This window comes from Vombatus ursinus, unplaced genomic scaffold, assembly GCF_900497805.2.
Source record: "Vombatus ursinus unplaced genomic scaffold, bare-nosed wombat genome assembly UNPS02014820.1, whole genome shotgun sequence".
Taxonomy (NCBI): domain Eukaryota; kingdom Metazoa; phylum Chordata; class Mammalia; order Diprotodontia; family Vombatidae; genus Vombatus; species Vombatus ursinus.
The window spans coordinates 27,237,884-27,254,822 of record NW_020954598.1 but is presented as its reverse complement, the minus strand read 5'-3'; the positions used below and the strand labels follow the sequence as shown (position 1 = coordinate 27,254,822).

The following is a 16,939-nucleotide window of genomic DNA, read 5'->3' as shown; positions in this document are numbered from 1 at the left end:
CCCAACTTCCAAATATAATTTTCACTCAAATCCCTTTATCTTAGGAGAACTCTACCCAAGTCAATCCCATCCTTCAGAGGCTTCCAGGATGGTGATTGTTTTTCTATATGGACCCAGATATGGCACTTAATTCAGATTCAGCCCATCAATGGTGCCTGCTTATTAAAAAACCAGTGGATTGTCCCTGCTAAGAAGTAAGGACAGACCCACTGCTATATATATATAATATTTATATATATATATATATACATATATATATATATATCTTTATTCATGGGCTCTAATGATTGGAAATGTTCAAATTACATGTTATCATTTAAGGAAAGGTACCAAAAAGCAATCACGGCCACCCAAAGATCATTGGATTCCATTAGAACATCGTAAGAGTTGCACAGAGCTTATCTTGTTCCCCTAGAACATAGCAACAGAACCTTATAATCTATAAGGTAATTATTAGCTTGTTAGAAGAGTATTAATATTGTAAAATATACATGGAGAAGGAAATGAGATATTATTTCCAATGAGCTTATTTTAACAGAGCTCAGTTGAGAAATAAGATGAAGATAAGTAGGATCATGGAATACCTGCTTTTCCATCACCTACATCAATAGGTAAAAGTAATTTACTACAGAGAGGTAGGGCAATTGACCATAGAAGTAAGTTGTCAGTAGCTGCTGCCTTTAGGAGGGAACCTGTCTCTCTCCCACTCTGAGTCAAAAATGAAAAATTCAAAGTATCCTCTGTCCTTTTTTCCTTTCTTTAGAAATTTATCAACGGGGGCAATGTCCCATAAAGCCCTTTTGTGAGCTTATATCAGGGTCCCACAACCTCTGAATGAAAGGGCTCCACACTCTCTGACATAGGCCTGCCTTAGAGAACAGGCTGAGAAGGTATTGCGAAGGAAATGGGTGCTACTGACTTTCTGGCACAGAGCCATCATCACCCAATTATTTGCTCTTTGATGTGCTCAAGATCTCAGACAGTTCACAGCCTGCCCCAACACATAAGAACTCCCCAGGGACATATATAACACAGGGTAACATAGAAATTTACAAAGACAAAAAAAACATCCCTCGCCCAAAGAAATACTGCTCTTCCATGAATAGATCTCACCTGGTACTCTCTCTCTCTCTCCCACTCCAAGAAAAAAAACCTCTGCAATTGCAGTCTATAAGAAACAGGATTCATAAGGTCAAACTCTCCTTTTTAATCTGTGATTTAGAGGCAGCTTTAGAATGGAGTCCTCCTTAAGGAAATAGGCCACAGCTTCTCCTTTCCTGCACTCCTAGCTCAATTACCCTGCCTCTATGAGGATGATAGCTTCTTCCCACTGATGTCGATGAGGTTTTTATCAGATTGATCTTAGGCCTTAAAAAGGGAAGAAAACGTGCCTGGCAATTTGGTCTCCCACTACCTTTCTCTGCCTCCCTCTGGATTAGAAGCTGAAGTGTATGCATCAGGAAAACACTTACAGGCCTGTTGGTCTCCTTTAGAGGAGCCAATGAACTCTGACTTTGTGTTCTGAAGCTCTCACTCATAGCCAGAAGATTTTAATCCAAATTTCCTTTGAGGTTTCCATTAATATACTCACCTGCAAACTCTGGTATGAACTACCAAGCTGGAAAGGCTCAGACCACATCTGAGGATTCTCATAGCTAAGTTCAGAGAGGCTCCTCATCAGAAGACCACTGGAAGACTAGCATTTTTGGCCATAGCACCTCTTAAGGCCATCTACTAAGATATGGTATGTCTATAGTCTGTTTCAGTGAAGGATGCCCACAAAATCCCAGATCTAGAACATCAGCTCTTCTCTTGTTAGGGATCTACAGAGGTCTTTTCTCCTACTGACCTGAGTGTTCATTGTTCTTAAGTCAGCTTTACTACTGAAAGGAGAGGGAAGGTTTTAACTTCCTTCTTTCTTTCCTTCCTCTCTCTAACCTGGGACAAATGATAATGAAAAGTAAGAATGGTAAGAAGAGAGGATATATATACCCTCCTATATTTTTCCAAGAAGACTGTCACTCCTCTTTAGCTATCTTCTTTTCTTTCTCCCCCTCCACACCTCCCGCTCTCAGCAAAGCCCAAGAATGGAAACTGAGTAAGATGGAGAGTTGATTCTATCATATCTATAGAACCCAAGCTATCAGAACTGGAAGTACCCTTATAGATCATCTAGGACTGATCACAGTATCAGATGTAGAGCTACAACGGATCTCAGTGCCCACTTGGACAACTCTGACATTTTACAGGTCCAAAGAGGATTAGAGTTTTGCTCAAGGTCACACAGCTAGTAAATTCACTCCACTTTTACATAGTCAAAGTTTTTCTATTCTTCCAGTTGGTCAATTGAATCCTTTGGTGGTTTCCCGGAGCTTGGCTCTTGTCTTCTACAGGAAAAATCCTTCCCTAGAGAAACTCATAATTCTGTTCTGTTAATAGTAATTTCTCCTACTTGAATAGCACTCTACAACTTACAGTGTGCTCTGAGGCACATTATCTGACTATATCCTCACAATGGCTTTATAACCCTGTTTTATAGATGGGGAAACTGAGGTCCAAAGAAATAAAGCAATTTGCCCAAGATTATACAGCTAGTACTTGTCTGAGCTGGGACTCAAACCCAGATCACTCAACTTCCAAACCCAATACTTTCTGCAATGGCGCCATTTTAGTCTGGTGCCATACTTTAGAAACTAGACCACCTTCTACAAAGAGAAAATGACCTCTTGTCATGGATAACTTCTTTTTTTGTTCTGTGCTTTTCCAACTTGTAAGGAAAATATATGGGCTATGAAACTAAGAAAAAAGATCCTATGTCTGTGATACCATGTTCCCAAAGGCCCTGTAGACTCAGAATGGTCAAGTGAGAAGGAACCTTAGAATGCAGAAGGTCAGAGCTTAGAGATGACTTAAACCATGGAATGTCAGACCTAGAAGGGGCTTTAGAACACAGAATGTGAGTATCTCAAGGAACCTTAGAGCATGGAAGACAAGATATTAGAACTGGAAGATACCTTAGGGCAATAGAAAATCAGGACTTAAAGGGACCTTAGAACATAGAAAATAAGAGATGAAAGGGGCCTTAGAACCTAAATTATTAGCATGTCAAGAATATTAGAGCTGGAAGGGACTGTGGGACAAAGAATGTCAGAACCTAGGGAGAACTTGGAATATAAAATGTATGAGATGGAAGGAGATTTAGACCATAAAAAGTTAAGAGTTTTGAGACAGATTAGAACATGCAGCATATAATGTTAGAGCTAGAAGAGGTTATCTAGTCCACATGCATGTGCACACACACACACACACATACACCAATTACATAGATGAGGAAACTGAGGCCTAGTGAGATCACATGATTTTCCCAAGCTCACAATGGTAATAAGTTAGTCGGGATGTGAACCCCAGTTTTCCTAGTCCCAGCCCAATGCTATTTTCCCCCTACCACATTAATAACAGATCACGCATCTCTGGCAATAAATGGTTTATAAAGTGTTTTCCATAGGGCAATCCTGTGAGGTAGGTAGTACAAAGATTATTGTTCTCATTTTGAAGATGATAAAAGAAGTTACATGACTAGCCCCACGCCCCACAGTTGGCACATGTCAGAGTCACCAAGGAGCACTTTAGAACCAGGAAAGCATGACTGGGGTGGTCCATGCTTTCCCTCCAGTGTCCTTGGATCAACTTAACAGTTAGCTCAGTCCTCTTAGCTTTGGCCTTTCTTTAACCCCTTGCTGTTCCGACTGTTTTCTTTGTAGTCACCGAGCAAGAGACTAAAGTGCCCAAGAAAACCATCATCATGTAAGTGCTGACGTTTTCTTCATCTCGGATTTTGCCGTGCTATCTCTGCATGCTCACTAACCTGCCTGAATTCTCCCCCTGCCAGCCTTGCAAAGCCCAGTGATGTTATGGGGCAAAGCAGAACAGCACAGAGCCACCCATCTGCAGGGTGGAACTCTGTGCCAGGAGCTCTCCAAAGTGATCTAGCTTCTCTCTGGGAATTCTAGAGAGGCAAAGAGTGGAGGTACATCAGCCATAATGCTTGGCCTCCTTATCATAGAATCTCAGAATCACACATCATGGTCTGAACTCTCACAATCAGGCTCTCTCAGAAGTTTGGAATCCCAGAATCCTTCATCTCAAACTTAGAAACACTCAGAATCATGGAATCTGGGATTTTTGAGATTATAGAATTTCAGAATAACAGACTCTCAGAGCTGGAAGGAACCTCAGAGGACATCTAGACCAGAGGTGTTAGACATGTGGCCTTCAGGCCAACTCCCCAGTGAGGCCAGAACCAGATTAAAATGTAATTGGGAAACATTTAACAGAATAAATAAAAATACACTCTAAATAACATTACATTTTAAAACTAAGTCAATATGCAGCCAGCAGGGATCCTTACATGTTGATAAATAGCTCCCATTTCTATTTGAGTTTGACAGCACTGATCTAGATCAAATATGTATTTGTACACACGCACACACACACACGCACACACACACAAGTTTTCTCTATAATATGCCCCAGCAGGTAATCATTCAGCCTCTATTGAGAGCCTCCAGTGATGGAAAGCTCACAACCTGAGATAGCTCTTTCCACTTTGGGACAGTTCCATTTGTTAGAAAAGTTTTTTTTTTCCTTATATAGAACTGAAATCTGTCTCTTTGCAGCTTCATTTACTCATAACTGAACATCTTTACTCTATCATTTTTCTTCCTTAGACTCCAAGAGAAAATTACGCCTTAGAGTCCTAGAGTCATAGCTATTTAGAAAAGATATAAAATGTCAGTGCTGGAAAGGACCTTAAAGATTATTTGATCCATTTTATAGAGAGTTCAACTAAGGCCTAGAGAGGAGAATGAGTTGCTCAGAAGGTGATGTCAGTTAGTATTGAACCACTCAAACTCTCACTTCATCTCCTTTGTGATCAAAAGCACATGTTCTTGAAATGGTCCATGGTCATAGAACATTCTTCTTTTCTTTCTTCCCTGAGGAGGGGAGTGAACCAATTCAATGAGGTTGCCCATTGCCCAGCCTTAGCCAGACTGAAACTCTCCAGGTTATGAAAGACCCCCCAGGCCACATCATTATTTGGAGAGTAGAAAGGTCTTTGGCCTAGTTGCAATGGTAGTCTTGGGCTTAGGATCCCATGGAGTTGGTCATTGCTTCCAAAGGTCCTTGATCTTTAGATCCAACTGTAGGAGGTCCCAGCCCTTTTTGATACACTCTGGCTCTTCTTAATAAAAAGTCTGGCCCCTCTGGAGTTGACAGTCATATGGTCATATTCTTAAGAAGTGGAAGGGATCTTAGAAACTATCTGATTCAGTGCTCAATTTTATAGAAAAGAAGATTCAGGCTCAGAATAGGGAAATGACTTAGATCAGAATACTCAGAGCTGAAGAGGCCTTAGAACACAGAGCATTGGGCCTAGAATGATCTCAAAATCCATTCAGTCCAACCCCTTGATTTTTCAGAGGAAACTTGAGACCCAGGAAGCTTAATCAACTAACAGTAGATTGTCAGTTTTTGTTGTTCAGTTGTTTCATTGTGTCCGACTCTTCATGACCCCATTTCGGGTTTTCTGCACAAAGATATTCGAGTGGTTGGCCATTTCTGTCTCCAGTTCATTTTATAGATGAGGAAACTGAGGCAAACAGAATTAAGTGACTTGCCCAGGGTCACATAGCTAGTGAGTGTCTGAGGCTAGATTTGAACTCATGAAGATGAGTCTTCCTGACTCCAGGTTCATTGTTCTATCCACTGTACACCTAGTTCCCCCAAGATCATCAATACCTAAGAAAAAGGAGTCAGTCATCCTCTCACCCTACAAATGCCTGAGACCAAATCACTCCCTAATCCAGTGGGAATTCCTGTGCCTGCCACAGTCAGGCCTGGCCAGTTTAATTCAATTCAAGATGAATTTTTAAAATTTCTACTATGTGCAATGCACCGTGCTAGGTACTGGGAATGCAGAGATGTAAAAAGAAAAACAGTTCTTACTTTCAGGCAGCTCACATTCTACTGAGAAGCCAAGAGGGAATTCCAAACCTGGGATGGTGGTACAGAAAATTCAATGAAATTCAACAGTTATTAAGCACCTACTGTGTACAAGGCCTTTTGCTCAGTGCTGGGCATATAAAGACATGCAAACATATATACATACATGCCTACATAATGCATGCATGCATACATACATACAAACATACATACATAAACAATTCCTGCCCTCGTGGAGCTTATCATCTACTGAGGGAGGGAAAAGTAAAAGATATACACAGATAGGTAAATAAAAAATAATTTGAAAAGTTAAATCGCATTAATTATTAGGAGTAAGACACTTTCTTGTCTTGGGTAAGGAAAGATTTGGCATAAGAGGTGGTGCCCGAGCTGATTCCTGAAGGAGGCTTAGGATTCCAACAGCAGAGGTGAAGAAGGAGTGACTTCCAGGTGTGAAGCCTTCCTTCCCTCTGATGTCCATGACCTCACCAGAGACCATGGGGTCTCAAATGCCAAGGCTATGAGAAGTCTCCTTTCAACAGTTCAGTTTGACTACTATTTGTTAAGTGCCTACTATATGCAAGGCACTGTACCAGGAGCTAGGGGATACAAGGACACAAATGAAACAATCCCTGCCCTCAAGGAGATTACGTTTTACTCATGTGGTGGTGATGTTGACAGTGAAAACTATTAACAGGAAGGCAGCCTTAGGCGTGTAAAGGAGGTATCTAGTTGAGTACACAGATTGCCTAGTTTAAGATAATTTTGAACATGTTATTTGAAGCAATTCATAGCAATTTGTAGAAGCATTGAAGAAGCTGAATCTAAGAGCATTTAATACTCAACCACTTGACTCTTTTCCTATTCATTTATTAATACTAATTTCCAACTTTATCACCTGGAGAGGGCACAGAGGTAGTAGCAAGGAAAGCAAGACTTTGAACACAGCTCCTCTGATTCCAGATCCAGTGTTTTTCTTCCCCATAATGACTTCTCCTAATGGGGCCAAATGGTTTGCAACCCAGTGATTCTTGATTCTTGGTTCCTGTCTCAATGGTAATTCTAACTCCCATTCCTATGGTACTTCACAATTCAAAGCATTTTCCCCACAGAACCTGTGAGATAGGGAGAGCAGGGATTATTGTCCTCATTTTATAGTGAAGGGAACTAGGTGACACAGTGGATGGAGCACTGGCTTGGGAGACAGGAAGACTTGAGTTTGAATATTGCCTTGGACACTTTGTTGTTGTTCATTTCAATCGTGTCCGACTGTTCATGACTCGATACTGGAGTGGTTTGCCATTTCCTTCTCCAGCTCATTTTACAGATGAGGAAACTAAGGCAAACAGGGTTAAGTGACCCGCCCAGAGTCACACAGCTAGTAAATGTCTGAGGCCATATTTGAACTCAGGTCTTCCTGACTCCAGGCTTGGAGAGCTCTATCTACTGCGCCACCTAGCTGCAACCTAGCTGGGGGAGGTGGTAACCTTACCTGGGGTAATGCTCTAGAAAATGAGGAGGGTTGAACTTAATAGTTTCTAAGGTCCCTTCCAGCTCTAAGTCTTATCATCTTGTGATTCTATGAATGGAGGCTCAGAAAGGACTGAATGAGCTCCAGCTCATGAGACCTGGATTTTAGTCTTGGCTTTGACATGAACTAGTTTTGTGATTCTAGGCAAGTAATATGACCTTTCTGAGGCTATTTCCACATCTATAAAATGACGGGTTTGCACATGATTAGGTCCTATCCAGCTGTGACCTTGTGTGATTCTTTGATTGTATGAGTCTGTGCTAAACATTAGTAACCAGCAGTAAGGGAGGGCGTCCAAATATACCTATTCTTTCGGGAGCTATATCATCATTCTGCACAGAAGCCGTCATATTGAAAAGAGCTGGACTGTGAAATGTGCTGCCAATAAGCTCTCAGGACTGCGGAATGATGTTGCCTATCTAACCAGGGTTTTAACAAAGACTACTTGTGGAAGTAAGAGTTCTGTGTGTCTGGGGAGTTTCTCAGCCCACTCTCTCTGCTCACTAAACTAACATTTCATTTGTCAACAACGGCATGTGTGTGTTGGTGGATAAAGGACTTAAGAAAGCCTTTTTCTGTCTCCGTTTCCTGCTTACTTGCTGGCCTTTTCGTCATCAGAGAAGAGACGATAACTACAGTGGTGAAGAGTCCCCGGGGGAGGCAACAGACATCCCATAGCAAGTCTCCCTCTCGCTCGCCTTCCCGTCGCTCGGGTCCCCAGACCCCACGGCCCAGCATGCTGACCCCAGAGCCACTTTACTCTTCAGCAAGCAGGCAGCAGGTCCTGAGGTCAGAGTCCGAGGCTGTGAGGACAACTGTCATCCCAGAACTATATGTCACCGAGGTTGGGGGGCACCATGCAGCAGCATCCAGAGCCACCATTATGGAAACCAGAGTGGGAGAGCAGAGACCTAAACGCATAGAAGTGGAAGAGATCATTGAGGTCAAAGTGAAGAAATCTGACCAGAGGAGTGCTTCTCCATCTAAGCCAGAGAAGGACCGCTCAGGAGTACTGACTTTCACCCGTCCCAGCTCAAGGTCCAGGCCTTCCCCTGAAGAAGACCCCAACACAAATAACTCTAACAACACATTGATGGCCCAAGCTAAGTTTTCCTCGTCTACCGACGGCCTCTCAGATAAACCTTCTGAGGCGGTTGGGACAGAACAGGTGGGAACCCTGGAATCGCCTGAAGACCCTAGCTTTCCCTGCAGCTCTGATGAATTAGGTGATGATACCCGTATTGTTGACCCAGCAGAATGCCGGAGCTGCCTCTGGGAGGGAACTGGAAATGACCCTTCAGCAACTGTTTCCCCAGTAGAGGCCTGTGATGGAGAGTCTTTTGTGTTTTGTTTTGAGACTGGTGATACAGGAAAGGCTGAAGTTGTGTCTTTCCCAGAAGGCCCTCAACTGGAAGCCATTGACTCCAGTGAGCTGTCCAGTTCTTGGGTTGCTGAAGAAGAGATGGTTGCTGAGGAGGACCATAAGCACCCCATGATAGAGGAAGAAGAAGAGGAGGAAGAAAAAGAAGAAGGGAAGGAAGAGCAGGAGGAGGAAGAGGACACAGGCACCATTATAAGTGATGAGCCAGTAGAGCAAGATGTGATTGATATCCAAGGCCGTGACACCAAAATCCTCACTCATCATGGCAAAGTATTGACATTGGCAGATCTTGAAGATTACGTTCCCCGGGAAGGGGAGACCTTTGGTTGCAAGGATCAGCCTCCCACTACCACTGATGACAAACCCTGTGAAATTTCTGTGCTGCAGACCGAGATCAGTGAGCCTACCGTTGGTCAACCCATCTTGCTCAATGTGGGACGACCAATGTCTGCAAAGCCTCCTCCGGGCTTCTTCAGCAAATTCAAGGAACATGTTCCCCAGAGTGCATTTCTGTCAGCGTCCAGGGTGATGGGGATGCAGACCATGGGCCCCACCAATATCTCCTTCCATGTGAGTGAGACGCATGTGGCAGCCACACCCAGGCCCAGCCCAATAGGTCCTATACCAGTAAGTGTAGGTGCTTCTACCGGAAACCAGCCTCCCTTCTCCGTGAAACCATCCTTCTGTACCAAAGTCCAACACTCAGTCGACCACAGCCAGCCCAGCTTCCGGACCGAAGTGTCTGCTCAAACCGTCAGCTTTGGTACTGTTGGTGAGACAGTCACGCTGCACATCAACCCAGATAGTGATGATGCTTCCCAGAGCTGAGTGTCCCTGGAACATGGCCCGCAAGACTCCAGACTGATTTGCAAAAGATTACACGAAAGGGGGTGGGGGGGGAGGGCCATTCATGAAAGCACCAAGGAATGGAATTGGGAAAGCAGAGTGAAGAATGTCCATATGAGACCATAGAAGGACAAGAACATTTCCAAGCATCAATGGGAACACTCCACCTCTACTCATGCAATTGCTAACTACAAAGCTTCCACCACAGCCAGCGCGCATCATTCCATAGTGAAATGAGGAAGGAAGAAGAACACGCTTGCACAGCTGAAGAAGGACACTATGTTTGTACCCCAAACATGTACAGCCTATGTGTGCTGCAGGAGACAAAGGTGACTTTCTAAGTTCTCCCCTGGAAGGAATTTTGAGGGCAAATCTCCCCTTCCAGCTGTGTCAAGGAGATCAGGACATCCTCATTTAAGTGCCAATCAAATCAATAGGCATTGACTGAGCTCCTTCTGTATACCTAGCCATATCTCTTGCTGACTGTTGCAGAGTTTCGTGCTGTTTACTTTCCTAATGGCTGGTATCACTCCCCGTCGCCTCGAGCCAGCATGCCAAAGCAAGACCGCCTTTCATGAACCTCTCGAGCTTGTCACGTAGCTAAATGGCTTCCAAGCTTGAATTCGTTCATCATGATCTTCACCCATACCTCTGCACAGTGGAAATGTACAAGGTTGCTCTCTTAAAAAGCTATTGCTTCAAGGAATGAATGCGCCGATACGTGGGAGCCAGTATAGTCTAGTGGGTAGAGTAGAGGACCTGGGACTCTGTTCAGGCTCATTAAGTGACTTTTGGTGAGTCACTCACCTTTTATGAGCCTTAGTTTTCTTTCTGTAAAATGGGAAGAGTCATGCCTTCTCTCCCCACTCCACCCCCATTCCTACTTCACTGAAACAGTGGCTATAAGGAGCTGAACATCCTCGGGGGGAGACACATCCCGCAACACTGAAGGACAAATTTCCTAGGTGCTGACCTGAATGCCCCTCCGTTGCTTCTGACCAATTCTTGAGCTTAGCGCCCCTTTCAGAAGAAGTCCAACACGGACAGTTGCTGGTCACTTCGGCAGTGAATTCCACCAACAAGTGCCTTTGCTGGTTTCTTTTTTCACAACAGAAACTGTTGTGAATGAAACCAGGATACCAAGAAGTGCTAAGCAAATCCTCCCCATCAAAGAATATTGAAAGAATTTGAATGTGTAAGAAGTCAAAATGAGTGGGTGTGGTTCCTTTTTTTCCCCAATCTGTTCACTAAGGTTATGCATTTAACAATTAAAAAACCAACAAACAGCTATATTTATCAATTATATTTATCAGGAACACGGTTGCTACCTGACCCAGTATTACTATACAGAGCTGCTTGTAGGTATATAGGCAAGGATCAAGGGACTCTTTTCTTTCCCTAGAGTAAAAGAGGCCAAGACAGATTCTGACTAATGCCTCAGAGGTCAACGTGGTCTGTCCTACCAAGAGGCAAGAAGGGAGTAACCCTCTTGCTCTACAAAGGTCTATTTAACTTTGAGCACAAAAGAGTCTCTCCCTCTCTCCCTCATTACCCCAGCCAAGGTGCCAAAAAAAAAAAAAAGTTTACTCCCTTTTAGCCAGAAGGTAGAAGGAATTCCCCTAGTGTGTTTTAATGAGTATGACTGTCCACATCATGCCTGGCTGTGTTCTGTCAAATATTGTCTTAGCCACCCCTTACAAGATACTCTTTCAGCATGGCTGGGACATTCGGTCTGATCCTTAGGAAAAGTATCCATTTCCAGCATCTTATTTCATGGATCAATAGTTACATCATTATGGATAGTCTTTCCATCTAATCCCTCCACACAACAGTAGACAGGCTTCATGAGTTGCCATGGCTAAAAGAATCTGTCCCATGGTGGCCTACCCTCTGAACTTACCTAGGCCAGCTCTTGGACAACAGATATAAAGTCTGTTGCCAGGCACAGATAGCTCAGTATTAGCTTATACAGGCATATGGCCATAAGCCATGAGTCCCAAGAATATGTCCCAGTTCCTGATTTGTCCCAGGAAAATCTACCTTCCTACAAACATCTAGGTAGATAGCATCACCGTCCTACCCAGTATCACTGTCTGTCCAAACTTCTTGGCCCCACCAGTTTGTCTTATGATCACAGTTGAACATTAGCCCAGGGTGGCTTGCACCAAGTAGGCTAGGATGAAAGGGAGTCTGGGTGGGTAGCTGGGAAGAGACCATTCTTTATTTAATCTCCTTGCTTTGTACAGTATAGTTCAAGTAGCCTTGAGACAAAAGAGACTGGAGAGGAAGATGGAAATGGTCCCCAAAGGTTATAGATCCTTCCCCTCTTCTGCTCCCCTTATGGGTTGGGGTGGGGTGGGGAGGTTGGAATCAGATTCTCCATGGCACTTGAAACATAGGACGGCACGGTACAGTAATGCTTTGCTTCAAAATGTAGCATTGTTTACATATTGCATTTATTGGTGTTGATACAACCACATGCCCTAGGCCAAGTGAGAAAACAAAGAACGTCTCTTGTGAGTAGTAGAGGCCTCTTAAGTGATTTCAGGCTTGTGGCAACACCTCATAGAATCATAGAATCATGGACCTAGAAGACACCTCAGGGGAACCATGTTGTCCAGTCCTCTATCTCTATTACAAAAATTCCTGACATATGGTCACCTGGCCTCTACCTAGAGACTGTCAATGACATGGTCTAGTGGAAAGAACCCTTCTCTTAGGTGCAGAGTCTTATCTCTGCTGTTTACTCCCTATACGATCTTGGATAAGTCCCTTCCCCTCTCTGAGCCTCAGTTTCCTCATCTGTAAAATGAGGGTAATAATACTTGCACTACATACCTCACAGGGTTGTTGTGAGGAAATCACTTTGTGAACCTACAAGTGCCATAGAAATGGAAATTGTTAACATTATTATTATTAATTATTATTATTATCATATTATTACCTCCTGAGGCAACCCATTCCACTTGGGGACAGCTCTTATTTTTAGAAAGGTTTTCCTCATATTGAGTTGAAATCTGCCACTTCCTACCCACCACTCCTGGTTCTGCCCTCTGAGGCCAAGCAGAAGGAATCCATGTGGATTCCAACCAGAAGGAATCCTCTTCCATGTGACAGCCTTTCAGATACTTGAAAAAACCTAAGGGGGTTACTCTCCAATGGGACTAATAAAAATAGAGACTGTGGGGGAAGGGGCTGCTGTGCACTGATCCCAGAAGCCAGTGCACACGGCAAAGGGGAGGAGAAATTTCAGCTTCTGGAAGAGAGGGGGAGGGAGGGAGGAGAGAGAAAAATACAAAGATGTGATCTGATGCTTGATCTCATTTCAATAAATGTCTTGCATCCTTTGTCGCTGTTTTTGGCTGTTTTCCTGATCTCTCCATAAAGCAGCTGCTACTCCTAGCTGTTCTTCAAGCCACAGAAAATGGTGTTTCAGTCTCAGTCCAAGTACAGTGTCTCACTTGGGTTTCCAGCATTATTCTCATCTCCCTACATCAGTCCAATCATAGAGATCCAGTGATAAGGATTGGCCCCAAGATAGAGCACAGATGGAGAACAGAAGGAATCCACCTTGGTCTAGTGAAAAGGGTACTGAGCTTGGAGGCAAAAGACCTAGGTTTGAGCCCAATCTGTCACTGTGTGACCTCAGGAAAGTGATTTTTCAGCCCTAACTGACTCACCTGTGAAATCAAGGTGATAATGCCTGTATTTCCTCCCTCATGGGACAGTTGTAAGAGAAATGTTTCTGGAAACACTATGGGGATGTGAAATGTTACATTTTGTATTTTTTTGGCTAAAAGGGATATTAAAGTCATCTAGTCCAGTGATGTCAAACTCTAATAGAAATGGAGTCACTAATCCTTGTATAAGGGTCCCTGTGGGTCACATGTTGATTTAGTTTTAAAATTTGATATTTATGTTTATTGTGTTTTTATTAAATTTATTAAATATTTCCCAATCACATTTTAATCTGGTCTGGGCCCATTTGAAAGTGTTGTAAACCAGATGGAGCTGTTGGCCAAGTGTTTTTCACCTCTAACCTGGTCCCTCCCACAGCCTTTGTCTCAGCCTCCCATATAAACAATACTAGATTGAGACAAGTCTTCCCAATTTTAAGATTCCCCAATTTGTTTGAGCCTGTTGGAGCTAAATAAAATAAATTTTTTTTAAAAAAAAAAGGAACAGAATAGGTAAAAGGGCTGGGGAGGAAGACTGTATAGTTAAAAGATGGGCAGTTAAATGACTCAGTGAATAGAGCACCAGCCCTGAAGTTAGAAGGACCTGAGTTCAAATGTGAACTCAGACACTTACTAGCTGTATGACCCTAGGCAAGTCACTTAACACCTACTGCCTCCAAAAAAATAAAAGATACACTCATTTAAGGAAATCCAAGAACCAGAGAAGGGAATCAATCCATCAATCCGCAAGCATTTATTAAACTATTGTGTGCTAGGCATTGGAGGTCCAAATACAAAAGTAAGTCTATCCCTGCCATCGAATTTACACTCCACATAGAGGACACAACATGTTTAGAGAAAAATAAATATGAGCTACATACAAAATAAACAAACACACAATGATGGCAAGAGACAATAACAATTCCAGTAATCAGGAAAGCTTCATAGAGAAGCTGGCTCCAGCTGAAACAGAAGGGAGGTGGGGGTCCTGAGAGGCAAAGGGGAGAAGGGGAGCATGGCAGGCATTCATTGGGGACAGCTTGTGCAAAGGCAGGATGGAAAGAGAGGAGACGTTGTGTAGAGGGAGGGGTAAGGATGCCGGCTTGGCTGGAACATTGAGGACATGATGAGAAGCAGGGTATAAAGCAGCCTAGAAAGATAGGCTGGCTCCAGGATGTGAAGGACTTTAGAAACCAAATGGAGGAATTTGCATTTTGTCCTAAAAGCAGTGGGAGCCACTGGGGGTGGGGAGGAATGACATGATCATACCTTCTCAGCACAGTAGCGCATTCTCCCAGAAGAGGGGATTAGGGCACATCTTACCTGGATGAAGATTTTCGTGTCTCCTGGTGAGAACAGGAGAAATTAAATTGAATGAGTAATTAAAGGAGAACTTTCTTCATGCCTAGTATGGCTTACCATTAAGTTGGAAGTCTGGGCAGAGTGTGACCATCACTTTGGGGAGGGGAAAGCCTGAGAAGGAGGGATTGAGCCTCATTCCCTGCTGGACAGCCCATGCCTTCCTAGTGATGGCTATCCCACGGACTTCTTTCCTTTAAAACTTTGCCCTGACCAACCTCTCAGACTTTCCTGAGGTCAAGGGGAGAGGGGTGAGCTTGGGGCTAGGGAAGACCTGGAAGGACCAAAGGGCCTCACCTCCCTACTCGGCTGTTTATCCTGAATCATGCATGACACCAGGGGCAAATGTGCTAGAAGGATTACTGCCCCTGTGGAAGGCCAAATTTCAACAATCTGGATGAAATGGAATTGGATGGGGAGTCAAGAAACCTGGGCTCCAGCTCCAGCCCCAACCCTGAGACTCAATGAGGACCTTCTCCTCGGCTGTAAAATGGTAGAGTCTGGACAAGACATTCTCTAATATTCTTCTAGCTCTAACAATCTGTCAGTCTTTGAAACCTGGGCCCCATTTTTCCACCTCAGCTCAGCCTCAACATATCGTCCTTTGTGACTGCAGCAAGTCCCTGACCATTGCTGGGGCCTTGGTTCCCTCCACCTTAAAATGAAGGAGTTGACTCGATCATCCCTAAGGTCCTTTTGGCCTCCAGTGTGACACTTGTCTACTCAGAAGGGAGGGCAAACCAGAGTTCTTATTGTCATTCGTAGGAAAGGTCCCACCACAGGCCCAGCTGGAGGAGTCTGTCCGGGCCTCCCTTGAACGTGCTGACCAGGAGATCCAGACTGCCTTGAAGAGGCTGGGGGATGCAGCATCCCTGGGCCCAAGCTCTGAGGTCCTTCCACCTGGGGTCTCTTTTCCTTTGGACACCGAAGGCAGGCCTGTGACCGTCCAGGAAACAGGCACACAAACCCGGAGTGGGAGAGACCAGGGTAGGTCTGCTGGGCCCTGGTAAGAGACATAGAGACAAGTGAATGGCTGGGGCCCTGGCAGGACACTTGCCCTATTTGCTCTGGGAATAATAGACTACTAACCTTTGTGGCTGTATGTATTTGGATAACCCTGTGGCTGGTAGAATCATTATCCTTATAAGACATGTTAAATATGAGGTGATTCCAGGGCATCATCATACTTCCTACACATTATCTCATTTTAATCTCACAATTGCTCTCTGAGGTAGGTATGATCCCCATTTTATAGATGATAAAAATGAGCTGTTGTTATTTTTAGATTTTTATTTTATTTTATTTAGATTGTTATTTTATTTTATTTCTTCCTATGAAAAAGCTGTGGGTTCAATTTAGGTTCCATTCACCTCAGCAGTACACTACAGAAATTTATCAAGTACCTTTTATATGCAAGACACAGGAAATCCAAAAGTAAATGCTCTGGATTTGTCTGGATAAAAGCTCATTGAGAGCAAACTCTTTTTTCCTTTTTTTCCTGTGGGTCCCCAACACCTAGCAGAGCGTTTTACACATAGTAGGTGCTAAATAAATGTGTCCTGAATTGAATTAAATGGATACAACACAGACTCAGCTCTCAGATACTATACAATTCATGTAGATGAACAAGTGTAATCATGTCAACCTCCTGTTTGAAATCTTCACTAGTTTCCTGTTGCCTCTAGAATAAAATACAAATTCCCTAGCCTGCCATTTAAAGCCCTCCATAATCTGGTTCCTCTCAAGATTCATTTCACATTTTATCCCTTCATATTTTCTGCATTCTGGCCAAACTGACTTATTGACTATTGCCCAAATTGGAAATTCCATCTCCCACCTCCATGAGTGGAATGTACTCCCACAACTGCTACCTCTTATGCTAATCCGTTCCTATTCCCCCAGTCACTGGTATTTTCTTCCTATTCAGTGTACCTTATATTATGTGTGTCTGTGTTGTATTTCCTCCAGCAAAACATAAATTCCTTGAGGAAAGGGACTTTTTTTTGGTTTGTCTTTGTATCTCAAGCACCTAGCTCAATGCCTTGTACATTGTAGATACCACCTAAAATGTTAGTCAGATTGAATTGAGTAAGGAAGAAGAACCCAGCTAACTATCATTCAAGGGACTATGAGAAAAGTGAA

At 43.5% G+C, this 16,939-nt stretch overlaps 1 protein-coding gene across 1 annotated transcript in view; it reads left to right on the top strand.

The window, feature by feature from the left end:
* The window catches only part of LOC114024071 (obscurin-like), a 291,936-nt gene that overhangs the window by 219,363 nt on the left and 55,634 nt on the right, over positions 1-16,939 (top strand). Inside the window, 1 exon segment of the mRNA XM_027836906.1 lies at positions 15,586-15,784. Within this exon segment, the coding sequence (XP_027692707.1) occupies positions 15,586-15,784 (199 nt within the window).